Source organism: Oreochromis niloticus, linkage group LG6, assembly GCF_001858045.2.
Source record: "Oreochromis niloticus isolate F11D_XX linkage group LG6, O_niloticus_UMD_NMBU, whole genome shotgun sequence".
Lineage (NCBI taxonomy): Eukaryota > Metazoa > Chordata > Actinopteri > Cichliformes > Cichlidae > Oreochromis > Oreochromis niloticus.
This window is the reverse complement of record NC_031971.2, coordinates 1606480-1625402: the sequence shown is the minus strand read 5'-3', so window position 1 is coordinate 1625402 and position 18923 is coordinate 1606480. Positions and strand designations below refer to the sequence as shown.

The window sequence follows — 18923 nt, the reverse complement described above, 5'->3', positions numbered from 1 at the left end:
ACCATGGCCTCAGATTTGGAGGTGCTGATCCTCATTCCTGCTGCTTCACACTCGGCTGCGAACCGTTCCAGTGCGAGCTGGAGGCCCCCACCCGATGAAGCCATCAGAACCACATCATCCGCAAAAAGCAGAGATGAGATTCTGAGGCCACCGAAGTGAAAGCCCTCCGCCACTTGGCTGCGCCTAGAAATCCTGTCCATAAAAATTATGAACAGAATCGGTGATAAAGGGCAGCCCTGGCGGAGCCCATCACCCACCGGAAACGAGTCCGACTTATTGCCGGCAATGCGAACCAAACTCTTACAACGGTTGTATAGGGATCGAATGGCCCGTAGCAGTGGGCCAGACACCCCATACTCCCGCAACACCTCCCACAGGACACCCCGAGGGACACGGTCGAATGCCTTCTCCAAGTCCACAAAACACATGTAGACTGGTTGGGCAAACTCCCATGCACCCTCAAGTATCCTCGAGAGGATAAAGAGCTGGTCCAGTGTTCCGCGACCAGGACGAAAACCGCATTGTTCCTCCTGTATCCGAGGTTCGACTAACGGACGAACTCTCCTTTCCAGCACCCTGGCATAGACTTTCCCAGGGAGGCTGAGGAGTGTGATCCCCCTGTAGTTGGAACACACCCTCCGGTCTCCCTTCTTAAAGATGGGGACCACCACCCCGGTCTGCCAGTCCAGGGGTACTGCCCCTGATCTCCACGCAACATTGTAGAGGCGTGTCAACCAGGACAGCCCTACAACGTCCAGAGCCTTCAGGAACTCGGGGCGGACCTCATCAACACCAGGGGCTCTGCCACCGAGGAGTTGTTTAACTGCCTCAGTGACCTCGACCCCAGAAATTGGCGGGTCATTCCCCTCATCCCCAGACTCTGCTTCCTCCTCGGAAGACGTGTCAGTGGGATTAAGGAGGTCCTCGAAGTATTCCTTCCACCGTCTGACAATTTTCTCAGTCGACGTCAGCAGCGCACCGCCAGCACTATACACAGTGCAGGTAGAGCACCGCTTTCCCCTCCTGAGACGCCTGACGGTTTGCCAGAATCTCTTCGAGGCAGTCCGAAAGTCTTTTTCCATGGCCTCTCCGAACTCCTCCCACACCCGAGTTTTTGCTTCAGCCACTGCCCGAGTCGCATTCCGCTTGGCCTGTCGATACCTGTCAGCTGCCTCTGGAGTCCCACAGGCTAACCAAGCCCGATAGGACTCCTTCTTCAGCCTGGTGGCTCCCTTCACCTCTGGTGTCCACCATTTGGTTCGAGGATTACCACCACGGCAGGCACCAACCACCTTGCGGCCGCAGCTCAATGCAGCAGCTTCGGCAATGGAGACGCTGAACATGGTCCATTCGGACTCAATGTCCCCAGTCTCCCTCGAAATGTTGTTGAAGCTCTGCCGGAGGTGTGCGTTGAAGATCTCGCGGACTGGGGCCTCTGCTAGACGTTCCCAGCACACCCTCACTACGCGTTTAGGTGCACCGGGTCTGTCCAGCGTCCTCCCCCGCCACCTGATCCAACTCACCACCAGGTGGTGATCAGTTGACAGCTCAGCCCCTCTCTTTACCCGAGTGTCCAGAACATATGGTCGCAGGTCTGGTGATACGATTACAAAATCGATCATCGACCTGCGGCCTAGAGCATCCTGGTGCCACGTGCACTTATGGACACTCTTATGTTCGAACAAGGTGTTCGTTATGGCCAAACTGTGATTTGCACAGAAGTCCAATAACAAAACACCACTCGGGTTCAGATCAGGGAGGCCGTTCCTCCCAATCACGCCCCTCCAGGTCTCGCTGTCGTTACCCACGTGAGCATTGAAGTCTCCCAGTAGGACAACAGAGTCTCCAGGTGGGGCACCTTCCAGCACCCCCCCCCAGGGACTCTAAGAAGGCTGGGTACTCTGAACTGCCACTCGGCGCATAAGCGCAGATGACAGTCAGGACCCGTTCCCCGACCCTAAGGCGCAGGGAACAAACCCTCTCATCCACCGGGAAAAACCCCAACGTACCGGCAGCAAGCCGGGGGGATATTAGAATACCCACCCCAGCCCGCCGCCTCTCACCAGGGGCAACTCCAGACTGAGACAGAGTCCAGCCCCTCTCCAGGAGACTAGTTCCAGAGCCCAAGCCATGCGTAGAGGTGAGCCCGACTATATCTAGCCGGTACTTCTCAACCTCACGCACTAACTCAGGCTCCTTCCCCACCAGAGAGGTGACATTCCATGTCCCTATTGCCAGTCTTGGCAGCCGGGGATCGGTCCGCCAGGGCCTCCGCTCCTGGCCGCCGCTTCTCTTCCACCTGGCCTGCTGTGACACAATATATAGTGGTAGCTTGACCCTCATAGCAACTCTAAGTGGGCTGATTTTTTTCTAAGTAATCCTCCTGGATAATTGAGTTAGGGGTGTGGTTGACAGATGTTTTGAATGAAATTTGCTAGACTTCATCACTGTGTGCCTGTTGTCGTCGTATTTTGGAGCATTTTTAATAGTTTATGGTTGTGGATTTTCTTTGTAATACAGACCATCCAAGATGTTTATGCTACAGTTTTAATGAAGGCAGTTCATTAAAACTGAACGTGTTTTGTTATCCATTACTTTGCACTGATTAGTTGATGTTTGTGTTTCTGTGTTGCACTAATACAGTTTATGAATGTACCTTTCTAACCAAGGTAACTAGCATTAGCTGCAAAATTAGGATGCCTTTCTTTCATCCATATAAGATAAATTCTGGATCCAACAAAAGCAACATGATAAACAAAACACTAATGTTCAAAATGCAGAGTCCAAAACCAGTGGTCAATGTAATGGTGCTACATCTATATAGCATTTTCAGCTGTTGTTAATTGCTTCCCCCTTTGTTCTGCCCTCACCTCTGATCAGTTTCTGAATTATCCTTCCATGTGTATATTATAGATCTTTCTCTTACTTTTGTCTTTTTTATTTATCTGGAGTAAAAAACATAGTTTTCCTGCCTGGCATAGCGTGACGGCTGTGCACCTAGGTAAACTATTTGGAGTACTCTGATAGAAACCGCACTTCAGCAACATATTATCAAAGACTACAGTGAAGTATCCGCTGTAACAAAAGCAGTAAACCGGCACTCCTTATATAGACACTGCAAATGTTGCTTGCTTCCTATTTCAGCATTTTATAGATGAACAATCATACACTTCTTTCCCATGATTATGCATTAGTTAAAAATGTGGTAGTAATTATGGATTTTCACTCTTTGTCGCATGCTGTTGATTCAACTGATATCTGTCTTGGCCAGGAGACTTTTGGAAACAAGACTTTTAATCTCATATTTTTCTGGGTTAAAAAAGTAAAAAAATATTATGGAGACGTGACAAGTATTTGCAGCAAAGTTCAAACTTTAAACCACACTTCAGAGAGTGACAGCTTTATATATCTAACAATTAAACACATATACAGGAAGCTTGATATTATTATGCTGGTGATAATGTTAAAGTCATATCCTGAATGCTACCAGATCTAAGAGCAAGAGCATTTTTTAAACATATGATCTAATGTTGATTGTGAGGAAAATAATCCACTTTAAACTCTTTTTTTGTGGTTAAAACAATATATAATTGGATAAAATAAAAACAATATGTCATAAAATATTCAAAGATCTTTCCCGTGGTGAATCCAGGTTGTACTTGATTGTGTGATGGAAAATATAAATGATCTATCACCATGACCTTTTTACCTTTGTTAAAAACTGACCAAGATAATATATTGAGTGGTATATAAAGGAAGAATAAGAACACAAAATTAGGAAAATGAAGAGAGAAAAGGTGATGAAGAGGGACGCAAAGGTGGGGGAGGCTTAAGAGGCGACAAGCACAATGTCACATAGAACTGTAATGATGCAGCAGTCTGTTGCAGGAAAGCAACATGTCACTGAATGTTCAGCCTCAGACTCTCTCTCACACATACGTACACTAAATAAAGACACATGCATTCACCAAAAAAACAAAGGTATGGTTTCCACGGCATTAGGGAAGTCATCAGCTTTATGTTGTCACAAACTTAACTATAATGTCACCATGGTAAACATATTCCAGTGCTCTTACCAGCACAACGTAAAACTTCTGAGTACATTGGTAACACCTCTCCTACTCCACCAACACCATCCATAATTCAACCACCTGCCTCTTGTTTAATGTTGTATCAACTGTTTTTGATGGCAGGGGCTGAAGGCTAATGAGCTGTGAGGATTTCACACATATGCATTGTGCCTACTGAACCTTTTCCTCAAGTGGATGATAAAGAGCTAATTAGAGACATTTATATTTTTATCCTGGGTTTTGTATGTTAGGCAAAATGGGCATAGCTTAAAAAGTTTTAAAAAAGAATCAACAGATGTCACAGAAGTAGATTCTATTCATCTGGACGTAGTATTTTCACTTTGTCCTGGAGTACAGAATCAACTTTCTGGGATGTCCTTACTTGGATGATTGAGCAAGCATCAAGATGTTCAACAAGTAAAACTGATCAGCAATCAAAGTTAACAGTAAAATCTTCTGGTCTTTTTAGTGAAGCACTACAGTTTAAAGGTAAATCCTTTAACACTGAAAGTAGCTGAATTCTTGTCAGAAAGTTCTAATGCAGTATGAATTCAGCAAAATAAACCAATAGGTTAGCAATAAGTTTGTCTGAAATTCAATTTTGAATCGTCTTCAGAAGATTCGGACTAATCATGTTCTAATCATGTTGGAAATAAGTGAATGATTTTAGAGGTTGTTGCTGTAGCTTGTCTGATCACATGAAAAGGACTTTATGTCAGCAGATCTGCATGTCCATACATGCAAAGTGCTGCACTGATGCTGTCATCAGACCTTCTAGACGTCATCCCCTCAGTGACTTAAAAACAGCTTGCGGCCAGTCAGACCTTGAGCGCGTTTCCTGCACAGAAAACTTACCGCCTCAACCTGCAGTATAAAAAGGTCAGGCTGCAAAAAGTGTGATGCTTGCTCAACCTCTTCCTGAGACAGAAAGCTGTACTGTGAGATTTTCCGACAGTAGGCATCAGGGTTTTTTTTTTTTTTGCAACTACACTCAACTGTGCTAAGACTTCTTCTGACAAATCTAAAATACTCTTCTGAAGTGGAGCTTGTTTCGATTACATTACTATCATTGTATGTATGTTTTGTGCTGTGTTAATCAAATTAAAAAGTATTTGGGAAATTAAAAGGGCAAATTTGTCTTTGACGGCCAATCTAACAATATATATTTGACAAGAATGCACTTCCAAGCTAAACTGCAAAACATTTTTCTTCTATTAGCAGTATGAGTAACAGGACCACTTACAAACTTTAGAAATGTCTTTGTTTTGTTTTCACTTATTGACCTTGAATCTTGTGATAATTTCAGATATCTTGATTCATATCACACTGCTGTGATATACAGAAGAGAAAAATGCATTAATTTTGTCTTATCTTTTCTGGCTACATGCCACAAACCTGCGATGAGACAAATGTGATTTCTGCTGCTTCTTACTGCAGCTTGGTTTGCTGTGGACTAACAGCTGCACAGAGAAGATTAAATGATAAGTGTTAACATGGGGTGGGGGTAGGGGTATAGGAACGCTCTTTTTGTCTGTTTTTCTCATGGTTTAAGATCACTATCTGGCTTCCTGTCCTGACTCCTTTGTTGTTTTTTTATGCACATGTGTGTGTGTGTGTGTGTGTGTGTGTGTGTTCTTTTGTGGAAAAAAAACTGAGCACCAAGACTGATTTATTAAAAGAAAGTTAAAACTTTTGCAAAAGGATAAGTACTGCATGGACAGTCTTTGCACAAGCATTTAACCAAAAACAAAAAAAACCAAACAGATTGTGTGAACAATCTGTGTCTATTCACCAGTCGGGAGTTTAAATCCTCATGTGTCATGTAAGCATCAGTCTGATAATGAGGTGCATCATGGCCTTAAACACAGTTAACAGTTAGTTGTTTTCCCATCAACGCACACTTATCCTACTCGATTTTTACCAGTGTCTGGATTGCATGATGCCAAACCATTCATAATGACCACCTGATCAGAATTAGCCAGTGGTGTGTCCTGTAGATCTAGGCGAACGGATTTCAGATATAGCTACTATGCAATCATGTGGTTTACCATCTGCTTCTGTGGGGAGTAGTGTCTCAAATGTCAAGGTTAAAACACCTACTGTGTTTAACCCAGCTTGGTGTAGCACAGTGCATCTTTTAAGCTGCTCATACTAGACTGTGCTACTGGAAATGCCAAGTTAGTTGTTTTTTGCTGCAGAAGGATCAGAGATACAGAATGTGGTAGAGTAGCCACAATGAATGGTTCGTCATTTTTTGAGGTTTTGGAATGGATTGATTCCCAGTAATCCTTTTCAGAGAGAGGGACTTACTGTCAGACGTGATCATATGTCTCAGATAGGTGACTGTGGTGGGACGTGGCCTGTGGCGCGGCTATGGGGGAGGTTGGCGCACCTGAGTAGAATCAGCACATCACTCCTCCCCTGCACATAAATGAACTAGGGCCTATTGTTGTGTTGTTGTTGAAGTGGATGTCGAGCTGTGAGCAGAGAGCTGCATCTGTGGTTTGTACAGCAACCGTGAATAAAGATGTCACTGAATGGTGAATCATGGCTGTGTCGTGCCTCCTACCTGTCACAGTGACTTTCTCTGACACTTATTGTAATTTGAAGAGACTCACCTTGTGACCATTCTCAACAAGGTATTTCACCAACGCTTTGTGTCGGTCTTGCAGACTTGCTTAGAAGAAAAACAGATGATCAAGTTATTGACATACAGGGAGTGCAGAATTATTAGGCAAGTTGTATTTTTGAGGAATAATTTTATTATTGAACAACAACCATGTTCTCAATGAACCCAAAAAACTCATTAATATCAAAGCTGAATGTTTTTGGAAGTAGTTTTTAGTTTGTTTTTAGTTTTAGCTATTTTAGGGGGATATCTGTGTGTGCAGGTGACTATTACTGTGCATAATTATTAGGCAACTTAACAAAAAACAAATATATACCCATTTCAATTATTTATTTTTACCAGTGACACCAATATAACATCTCCACATTCACAAATATACATTTCTGACATTCAAAAACAAAACAAAAACAAATCAGCGACCAATATAGCCACCTTTCTTTGCAAGGACACTCAAAAGCCTGCCATCCATGGATTCTGTCAGTGTTTTGATCTGTTCACCATCAACATTGCGTGCAGCAGCAACCACAGCCTCCCAGACACTGTTCAGAGAGGTGTACTGTTTTCCCTCCTTGTAAATCTCACATTTGATGATGGACCACAGGTTCTCAATGGGGTTCAGATCAGGTGAACAAGGAGGCCATGTCATTAGTTTTTCTTCTTTTATACCCTTTCTTGCCAGCCACGCTGTGGAGTACTTGGACGCGTGTGATGGAGCATTGTCCTGCATGAAAATCATGTTTTTCTTGAAGGATGCAGACTTCTTCCTGTACCACTGCTTGAAGAAGGTGTCTTCCAGAAACTGGCAGTAGGACTGGGAGTTGAGCTTGACTCCATCCTCAACCCGAAAAGGCTCCACAAGCTCATCTTTGATGATACCAGCCCAAACCAGTACTCCACCTCCACCTTGCTGGCGTCTGAGTCGGACTGGAGCTCTCTGCCCTTTACCAATCCAGCCACGGGCCCATCCATCTGGCCCATCAAGACTCACTCTCATTTCATCAGTCCATAAAACCTTAGAAAAATCAGTCTTGAGATATTTCTTGGCCCAGTCTTGACGTTTCAGCTTGTGTGTCTTGTTCAGTGGTGGTCGTCTTTCAGCCTTTCTTACCTTGGCCATGTCTCTGAGTATTGCACACCTTGTGCTTTTGGGCACTCCAGTGATGTTGCAGCTCTGAAATATGGCCAAACTGGTGGCAAGTGGCATCTTGGCAGCTGCACGCTTGACTTTTCTCAGTTCATGGGCAGTTATTTTGCGCCTTGGTTTTTCCACACGCTTCTTGCGACCCTGTTGACTGTTTTGAATGAAACACTTGATTGTTCGATGATCACGCTTCAGAAGCTTTGCAATTTTAAGACTGCTGCATCCCTCTGCAAGATATCTCACTATTTTTGACTTTTCTGAGCCTGTCAAGTCCTTCTTTTGACCCATTTTGCCAAAGGAAAGGAAGTTGCCTAATAATTATGCACACCTGATATAGGGTGTTGATGTCATTAGACCACACCCCTTCTCATTACAGAGATGCACATCACCTAATATGCTTAATTGGTAGTAGGCTTTCGAGCCTATACAGCTTGGAGTAAGACAACATGCATGAAGAGGATGATGTGGACAAAATACTCATTTGCCTAATAATTCTGCACTCCCTGTATACCAACAATGTCAAATCCTCTGGAGGTTTGAAACCTGAGTTCTTTGAGTGCACTGTTAAAAAAGAAAAAAATTTGGGAGCCCATAGAGAGGGAAAGCAGAGCAAAACTGACTCCCACATAGCATGCAGGTCTGGCCCGGATCTGGTGTCAAGCCAGCACTGCTGGCTGACGTCTGGCATGGTAAGTGGTATGTCATCCAGATGTGGGCCAGGACTGGCATAGATGGCACCGTTTATGTGATGGCATGCCATATCTGGCCCGATTATGGTTTGGTTCATGTGGCCCAGGCTCATAGAAAACGGGTCTGACCCAGATCTGGCATCAAGCTGGCACTTCTGACTGACTGGTGTCATGGCAGGGTGTCTGTCAACCAGATGTGGGCCAGGTCTGGCAATGATGGCACTATTTATGTTCCTATTTTCCTATTTTAGTTAGAAGACCCAAATGCCATGTTGCAATACTATACTGCTATGGTAGCCAACATTTCAAATGCAGGCTTGACAGGTTTGTGAGTGTACACTTTATCCAAAACCTAGTGACGATTTACTCATGTTTACCACCAGGTGGCTGTAGTTCAGGAGGTAGAGCAGGTCACCTACTGATCGAAAGGTTAGTGGTTCAATCCTTGGCTCCTCCAGTCTGCATGTCGAGAGTGTGAATGTGTATGTAGTTAGGAAGCACTCAGTTTAGAGAAAGTGTGTGTGAATGTGGCATGTTGTATAGAGCACTTTGAGTAATCTGGGAGAGTAGAAAAGCGCTACATAAGAATCAGTCCATTCACTGTCTGAATAGAGTTTCATCATGTTACTTTTGCACTATTATGTTCTGGCATACGTTGTTATTACATGGCTTGATTAAGGTACACATTAGGCTGATATCTGGGGCCAGAGCTGAAACTGTTCTGGGCCAGCACAGGGCCAGCAGTGTGTCTGCAACTGGCCCTTGTGCTGGCCCATGTGTGGGCCGCCAAAGGGTTGTCATTCTTTGCAGTATGTGGGCCATGTGTAAGCACATTGTGTGGGCCAGATCCGGGCCATACCAATTTTGCTATATGGGCTGGAGGGACCAACCTTTATACTAAATTCAGATCAACTTGCCAGATCAGTCACAGAAAAGTATTTACTTTCTTGAGAAACTTGTACAAGTATGGTGGGAAGGTTAGGAACTTCAGGCCTCCCCTGTCTGTCATGCTTATCCATGTCTCTGCCACCCGTCAGGTCTCTCTTGTCCCCTCTCGCCCTCGCTGTTTCTTTCTTCCTTGCCCTCTTAGAGGTGTCTCTGTTCCCATGTTCTGCCTTGTTCCATCCCCAGTCTGTCATATGTTTTTATTGCGTGTTCCATGCTCTATCCGGTTGTTCAGTCTGACGTCACTGGCCGTGTCTGGGCCTAAACTCCGCTGCAGGTCCATATATCAAACGATCACTGTGGCATTACTGAGATTTGAAAAACTGTCTAAAGTCTTTCATCTTTAATAAAATGATCAGTGTTCTGCTCTACCAGGTGTAACAATTGAGTTTAACATCCAGGCATCCATGAAAATGGAATTTATGACATTTAACGGCGTTAGAAGTTAGCAGGAAGTTAGCTTGCTAGCTTCTATCTAAATACAATATAGCATGTCCTGACTGCGGGGTTTTGGAAAAAAATTCAAACGTACAGCTCTGCTATAACTTCCAACATAAATGAAGACAGAAAACTAAACAGCAGTGACGTTTGTAGGGTTACTGAAGTTTGGCTAGCTGGTATATAATGATGTGCTACGTGACCGCTAGCGACACAGCTATGTTAGCATAACATAAACAAGCTAACTTTTTTTCAACTCGATAAAAGTTAACCTGAGTGTTCTCGGTGGTCAGGAACAAATGTAATCGCATGGCAGGATGCTGTAAAAGGACTAAACTTCAGCCAGGAGAACAAGTGAGATAATCCATCCACAATACAAGGTTAGTCATTCATATACTGCTGCACGGGCTGTGCTGTAGTTACATCGTAAGGTTTTAAAAACTGAGCTTAAATAAATGATTAGCAGTAATAAAAGCCGAGGGAGGTCAACAGTGATCACTGACTGTTTTAGGAGCTTTTTGAGATTAAATAGAAGAAAATACAAAACATTAAACATGTTAACAACACAAAAGCCATATTAAACGCAGACTACTTTAGGCCCGGAAGTAGGATTCGTCACGTCATCACTGAACAACCGGATTGTCAAGCTCATGTCAGTCTGCGTCTCATTGTTTCCTGTTTTATTGTGACAGTCTTGTGTTCCATGTTCAGTGCATTTCAGTTTTGTTTCTCCACTCTCATTAGTTCATGTTCAGCTGTGTTCCCTCCTGTGGTTTGTTCCCTCATGTGTATTTATGTCTGCGTCTCCCTCTGTCCTGCGTCGCCATCTCCCTCATACCCAGCTGTGTTGGTTTAGTTTCCTGTATTCTCCAGTTCAGTTTTGTTGCTTCTACAGTCCAGCCATAAAGCTGTGTTTTTGTGTTAAGTCCTGCCTGCCAAGTCTGCTTTTTGGGTCCAATCCTTCCTGCCTCACACACAGTTCATGACATTAACAGCTTTTAGTGATGCTTACATGGTCTGAACTCAGACTTACGAGTCACCACTAATGAAGGAGTGCCCTTCATTTCCCCCTATATCATATTTACTATTTGCCCACAAGTGCTACGCAATATCACGCAATTCTGGAGAGTCAGGGGCCAACTGGCATAGCTCAAACTGGGTATACAGAGAAATGTTTTTCAGCAGGTGGACAGTTCTTACAACACAATCATTTACTGTTAGATGCTTCCCAAACACCCCAATGCAATGTTTACCCCTGGAATGTCAGTTTCTTCCCATTGTTTGTACGGTTGTACTGGTTTTAACCTTGGCAACATATCTTGACTATCATCTTGTTCAGTTTTTGTTCTGTAAAAATTGTTTTGTTCATCAGTGAGAATTACACTTTTCCAGTATACACTGCCTATTTGTACTCTCTCAGTTTCCTGTTTCTCTCTGTACATTTTATTCTCAAACTGTTCATTAGCTCACTGGGATGAATGATATGCAACAGGGCTTTGTCGCATGTCTTCCCCTTTCTCTCGCTCCCTCTGCTTTTCTGTTCACTGCTCTGTGCAAAAAAATAAATAAATAAAAATAAAATAAAATATTTAAAAAATATATTTAAAAAACTGTTCATCAACCCCCTTAAACACACGTCGTGTTACATGTAGTCAGCTTGTTACTGTGTAGTCTGATGAATGTGTGTGTGTTGTTGTACAAGCCTCACCAGTTCATCACAAACAGGAAACAGCAATCTGTTGGAGTCTCTACTCATACGCTTACAGCAGCAGATCTGCATGATATTTAACCATCTGCAACATTTTGCTCACCGTGTTATTATCAAGTCATCTTTCCCTGACACAATGACAATTGTGTTGTAAATTGAAGTTTACACATAAACTCTCAACCCAACAAGTTGACTGGACAATATGGTGACAACAGGAATGTTTGTTTAAAAGATCCACTTTCAATATCTTTGGATTGTAAATCTCTTGTATATTGTTGAGTCATTGGAATATCTCCTGTTGCTACAGTTTTAATAACAAGTTTCAGTTTTTGATTCCAGTCTGCTTGTCTGATCACTGATTCTGTAGCATCAGATTTTTCCAAAAGTCAACCTGTTGTCCTGTACCCCAGAGCAGAAATTGTAGCAAGTGTTTATAAGTAGTGAGCTTAGCATTTGATAACAGGTGTGTTTGTCAGGCTTTTTTAGCCGTGATGTGAGATATGGCCATGTTTATAAGTGTAAGCTGGTCTTAATTGTGTCTTCATCAGTGTTGGGCAAGTTACTTTGAAATAGTAATTCAATTATAGTTACTAGTTACTTCTTCAAAAAAGTAACTGAGTTACAATATTCTAAAAGTAATTAATTACTTGGAAAAGTAACTATTGCGTTACTTAAAAAAAAACAAAGAACGTTTAACCCCCTGGGGTCCAGGGTATAATTGGCCATTTTTTTACTACTCTTGATTTTCTCTCCACATTTTACCTTTAAAAACTATTTACTTTGCCTTGTTTGGTATCATTCTTTTTAGCGCAACCTCACGTGCCTGAATTTACAGTAATGTTCTCATTTTGTCATACTGTACCAGAATTGATCTAAAATCAGACAACATAACAACATAAAATCACAGTAGAAAAAGTTATATTTTTACTGTAACAACCATAAACATGTTTAATGAATCATATTTCATAACTTCAAATGCAAATATTAATTGTCAATTTTAAAATCCTATGCACAAGTTTTGCAAACAACAAAGTTATTTGCATCCATTTACCTTTTACCCTTTTTTTAAATAACCATTTCAAACTATTTACAGAACAATCAGCTGTTCTTCAATAAGATGCCACACAAATTATTTGTGCCACTCCAAAAAAATCATTTCTGTCCACTATAAAGGAGAACATCACAGCTTGATACCTGCAGGTCTGACAGCAGGTGTATCACTCCTGTTTCTACCTGGAGACAGCAGTCGCCTCATTGTTCTGACGCACAACACAAAACTATCCACAACACTACACACTAACTACACACTCCAAACACTAAACGTCACAAATCTCACATCTCAAAACTCGCTCTCTCTCTTTTCCTGCTCTCTCTCTTTCTCTCTCTCCCTCTCTCTTTCTCTCTCTCTCTCTCTCGCCGTCACTCCTAAAACTTTTTTTTGTTTTGTTTTTTTGCTCATAAGCAGAGAGTGCTTGCTAGCGCTAACGTGGCGAAACTATTGAGGAAAAAACACCGCGTATATATTGTTTATCACGACTCTGGTTTTACGTGGCCTATCGACACAATTTAAAAACTGGCACCTTGTTGCTTTGTCTTTAAGTGGTCATGTGATTGGCTTACCACGACTACTTTATTCTTCCTCAGTCAAACAGCAGCACTCATGCGATTGTTTTGCCTCCTTAGCTCCAGGTGTTGTGCTAGACACTGATCGTGATTACCGTCCGCGGGAGCGCGCAGCTGCTTAAAGCTGTAGCGTCCAGATTACTTACAGCTACTTCCGTGCAACTGATATAAGATGCGGTAAGCTGAACACAGCTTCAACCGTCTGTTTGTTGAAAAATAGGTACGGACCGTGTTACCTTGTTAGTAACTGTAACGCCGTTGTAACGATAGGAATAGTAATTAGTTAGATTACTCGTTACTGAAAAAAGTAACGCCGTTAGTAACGCCGTTACTTGTAACGCCGTTATTCCCATCACTGGTCTTCATTGCACACAATGATTGCGTGTGTCATTAATCTGGTTTTCATTGCGCATATGTCTGTCTTGTTTTTATTGCATCTGTGTCTCTTGTTTTACTTTTTTAACTTTTGTTGCAGTGTCTTGTCACCCTTCCCCTTCTCACACGAGTAAGCAGCCTCAGTTTCCTACTTTTCAGGACAATCCTTAGCCCAGTGACATGTGGCTCTCCACTGAAAACAGCTCTGTCTCTCTCTAACCTTATCCTCCTCCCCTGGCCTCTCACTTGTTCTGCAGTATTTTGTGTTTGGCACTTGTACATTTTGAGCTGTGTCATTTTGAGTTTTTCTTCAGTCTTGGCTTTCTTATTATTATTTTTCTTGCCATTTTATTCTCCATGTATGGCAAATCTTTCCACCTTAGACATTCTTGCCATCCCATTGTACACATATGCTTATACTTAGTCTTGTACTTGTACAGGTTTAAACACAAAGCAATCCCACAGATATTTCCCAGTTTGTGATTTGGGGGCATCTCTCCATCCAAGAGACAGTTTTAATAATGTACAGCTGTCTCATCCTCTTGTTGAATACAGGCCATGCAGTGGTGAAGTTGTCAAACAGTGTAGTTATGGCTTTGGTATATACTGCTGTTCCCCTTGTAAGGTTGGGGGAAATGTTGTTAATGTTATCTGGCCACCCACTGCTGACTATTGACCAAACTGTTTGTATCCACTAAATTATACTGGAATTGGGCAATAAAGTCCTTGCTGTCCTCTTTGGGTCTGGCAGATGTTTGTAACTTCTCTCTTGTCATTTTCAGGCCACAGTCAGTGAACCAAAGCTTTCTATCTGGGCCCATGACTTCAACCATGGGCATTATGGTCGTCATCATTACACTTTTTTCCTGATTTGGTGATATAGGGAGAGAGAGATGATGCAATGGCTCCAGCGCTTTCTGGTGTGAGCTGGGCGTCTTTGTTGATTGTGACACTCAATTGGTATCTTTTTTTGGCCTTGCCTATGCACAGTTTTTCTTTCTTTGCATTTTAATTCATTCATCTTTAACTTGTATTCACTTTCTCATTTTCCATTGATTTCCAGCGAAGACCCTCTTTTGGGAATTTATGTTCACTTTTTGACTTATATAATAACTGCAAAATTTCCTCACCATGTGTGTTTTTCATAAATTGGACATTTAGACAATTTTTATTATAATAAATTAGAGCCTGCTTTTCTGTTTTGAATTTTGAGTCTCTAGATTCTCAGTGACAAACAATATCTACTTCGGAATTCGGCACGACTAAAGTGGATGTTATACTTTAAGCTTCCGTGAGTCCGTTACATTCCCACTGATTTAGTCGTCAGTATGTGAGCATCAGTACAATATGTTAATCTGTGTATGCTGTCTGACCAAACACAGAACAATATCAAATTTCTTTCAAATTTCTTAAACCAAATTATTTCTCCTTAAAAATGAAATGGCTCTGTGGTAGTGGTAGTTCTCTTTCAAATCTTGCTCTGTGTCTCACTATGGGAAGTGCACTATGATGTAATCAGTCACGGAAACTCCACTACCGCCACGTCTGTCTAAGACAAACCAATCATATGGATTGGGGTTCTTCAGCCCCATTTATAACATTTATAATAGCCATGGTTCCGCAGCAGGCATTCTCACTTTGCTCCCTACGAAGATCATAAGAGCCCCTTAGTGGTCCTGCACTAGGACTATCCATTGTTTGTTGATGGAACTGTCAAGGTGTTCCATAAACATGGGCTTTTACTGAGTTTAGAAATAACTGTTATAACACTGTAATTATATAGCTTTTATCGCAAGAATATATATTGTTGCAGACCTGCCTGTCTACCACAACAACAGAGTGCTAGACACTGTGCAACAAACAGTTTCACTGACAGCTATCAATTCTGTAACTATTGATAGCTGTCAATACTGAGCATTACTGATTAAGACTAAGATTATGGCTACTCCTCTTCTAATGAGGTTTATGTTCCCTCCTGAGATTTACACAAAGTTCTAGAGGCACACTCAGAGCTACCTTTTGCACCTGTAGAGTATATTGAGTAAAGTATCCTATTGCTAGCTTTGGCATCAGCCAAAAGGGTCAGTGAGGTAATGTCTGCAGTTTTCCCAATCACATGTTTGGTGGTTTGATCCCTGGCTACTCCAGCCTGCATGCCAAAAGTCTTTGGGCAAGATAGTAACACCAAGTTGATCTCTGATACATATATTGGAGTATGATTTGTGTGAGTGCTAGATAGAACACACCTACATATGGAAAAAGATATTTGTATGAATGACAGTTGTAAGTGCTTTGAGTGCTCAGGTAGAGCACTATGTAAGAACCAGTCCATTCCATTTATTAGCTTTTCTCTACTTGCCATTTGCAGATGAGAGCCAGAACCACCTTAATTCACTATGCCTTATCCATACATCAAGCAATTATCTAGACAGGACTGAGGGGTTTAGGAAAAGCAACCAAATCTTTGTGGCTTTAACTCCTTCTTTAAAGTGAAGTCTATGTCTCGCCAGGGGTTGTCAGACTGGGTGGTAGAGGTCCAGTCCTCCAATCAGGTGGACCGCAGCCTTTTGTGCAGCTGTGTGCACATTCCATCAGATGCCTCATGGGACCTTTTTAGGAATGTTTATGTAGGGGACACCTGTCGGCAAGTCCTTGAAGTGACTGGTCATGCCAGAGTTTGCTTACCATAGTGAGATACCGAACTCAGTTTTCAAAGAACCGCGGTTACGCTAGTAAGCAAACATTTTCTTTGTGCAAAGTAAAATTAAGAAAACATCTGAGTTCATTTTTATTTTCTCTACAGGATTGTTTGGATGACAGTCATCGCATCCCCCCATCTCCAGTTGTCCATGTTCGAGGACTTTGCGATGCTGTGGTGGAAGGTGACCTAGTGGAGGCACTTGACAAGTTTGGCAACATCTGGTAGTTCTGGTTTAACTCTAAATACTGTTGGGGCCATTTAAAAAATATTAACACGCTTTTATTTAGCTTGGAATTACATTGCACATTGACTTTGGCATCATCGACTTTTTTTTAATGCACACCTTGCAATGTACAGGCATGACATAATTTTCAGCTTGTGCTAGACAACTTGTTTAGCAAGCTGCAACCCTAAACTGTATGAAACAAATACCTTATTCCTAGTGTTAAATGACTAGAAAGACCAATAAAAAATTGGAAACATCCCTGACAAAAACTGACGTGCAAAGTTAGCATTGTCAAGTGGTGGGATATATTAGGTACCAAATAAACAGTAAATTCCTTAAGTTCATGACAAAAAATGGTCATGGATAAACATCTGAGCAACTTTGACAAACGGAAGAAGGCAGCCAGTGAATCACAGTTTCTTTACATTTATCTGGGAATGAGTAAAGTAGGATATACTAGCTAATGCACTGTTATTAAGCTTGGGTGCTGACATTTGGGCTGTTTTTCTTTTGGCAAGAAACACACATCAAAATGTTGCTGTAGACTATGTAGACACATACAGTTGGGATGTCTAGCAGTCACACGCTTTGGTGGGGAAGTTAATTACAGTCACATGGCTGGCTGCTCTTTCATCTACAGGTACCAAATGTGACTAGCTATTCCAATGCTTACTATGCACTGAACATTTCCTTATGTATGGTTAAATCAATCAGTCAGTCTTTATTGACAGACTTTACGTCCATAGTTAAACAAACAAAAAAACCCACAACAAATAAACCTTAACAAAAAATATAAAAAAAAAATATTATAAAAAATGGAGAATATTTGTAAATACATTTGTACATAAAATGCACAATTACTTAAATACACAAACACTTCAACCAGTGCTTCCTCAGACTGCATGAGTAACAGGAACCACTCACCGTCAGACTTGTGAGTACTAAAATTATACTGTTACTCACATAGCCGACAGGTCTGGCCCGGATCTGGTGTCAAGCTGCCACTGCTTGCTGACTTCTGGCATGGTAAGTGGTATGTCATCCAGATATGGGCCAGAACTGGAAAAGATGGCGCTGTCTACATGATGGCATGCCATATCTGGCCCGATTGTGGTTTGGTTTATGTGGCCCAGGCTCATAGAAAACGGGTCTGGCCCGGATCCGGCATCAAGCTGGCACTTCTGACTGACTGGTGTCATGGCAGGGTGTCTGTCAACCAGATGTGGGCCAGGTCTGGCAATGATGGCACTATTTATGTTCCTATTTTCCTATTTTAGTTAGAAGACCCAAAGGCCATGTTGCAATACTATACTGCTATGGTAGCCAACATTTCAAATGCAGATTTGACAGGTTTGTGAGTGTACACTTTATCCAAAACCTAGTGACGGTTTACTCATGTTTACCACTGGGTGGCTGTAGCTCAGGAGGTAGAGCATCTCACCTACTGATAGGAAGGTTAGTGGATCAATCTCTGGCTCCTCCAATCTGCATGTCGAGAGTGTGAATGTGTATGAATGTACAGGGTGGGCCATTTATATGGATACACCGTAATAAAATGGGAATGGTTGGTGATATTAAAGTCCTGTTTGTGGCACCTTAGTATATGTGAGGGGGAAAACTCCTCAAGATGGGTGGTGACCATGGTGGCCATTTAGAAGTCGGCCATCTTGGATACAACTTTTGTTTTTTCAATAGGAAGAGGGCCATGTGACACATCAAACTTATTGGTAATGTCACAAGAAAAACAATGGTGTGCTTGGTTTCAACGTAACTTTATTCTTTCATGAGTTATTTACAAGTTTCTCTTTGTTCACAGCCATTGACATGTCAAAGAGGTTAACACGTGAGGAGCGGATCGAAATTGTGTTGATATCTGGTGAACGCAGTAACCGGGTCATTGCAGCAGATTTCAGTGCAAGACACCCTACGAGACCACCCATCTCCCATACTACAGTTAGCAAACTGCTTGCTAAGTTTCGTGAAACTGGATCAGTGTTGGATTTGCCAAAATGTGGATGCAAGAAAACTGTCACTAATGAAGAAACATCAGTGGCTGTCCTAGCTTCATTCAGCAAGAGCCCACAGCGTAGCACTCGCCGCATGTCACTGGAGAGTGGCATTAGTCGAACATCCCTTCGGCGGATATTAGCTACTCACAAATGGCACCCTTACAAACTCCAGCTACTGCAGCGTCTCAACGAGGGTGACCCAGATCGGCGCACAGAATTTGCAGAATGGGCAAAACAAAAATTGGAACAGGACCCTCAGTTCACGCAGAAGATTTTGTTCAGTGATGAGGCAAATTTTTATGTGAATGGTGAAGTTAACAAACAAAACCACCGCTATTGGTCTGACACTAACCCACATTGGATGGATCC

The 18923-nt window shown here is 42.3% G+C and overlaps 1 protein-coding gene across 2 annotated transcripts in view; it reads left to right on the top strand.

Annotated features, from left to right (window-relative positions):
* The window catches only part of LOC100695682 (heterogeneous nuclear ribonucleoprotein L-like), a 45512-nt gene that overhangs the window by 9429 nt on the left and 17160 nt on the right, over positions 1-18923 (top strand). Inside the window, exon 2 of one of the 2 annotated variants that reach the window (XM_005457619.4) lies at positions 16422-16540. The exons of the other annotated variant lie outside the window; for it this stretch is intronic. Within the exon in view, the coding sequence (XP_005457676.1) occupies positions 16422-16540 (119 nt within the window). The remainder of the gene's footprint in view (positions 1-16421; positions 16541-18923) is intronic. 2 annotated transcript variants of the gene reach the window in all.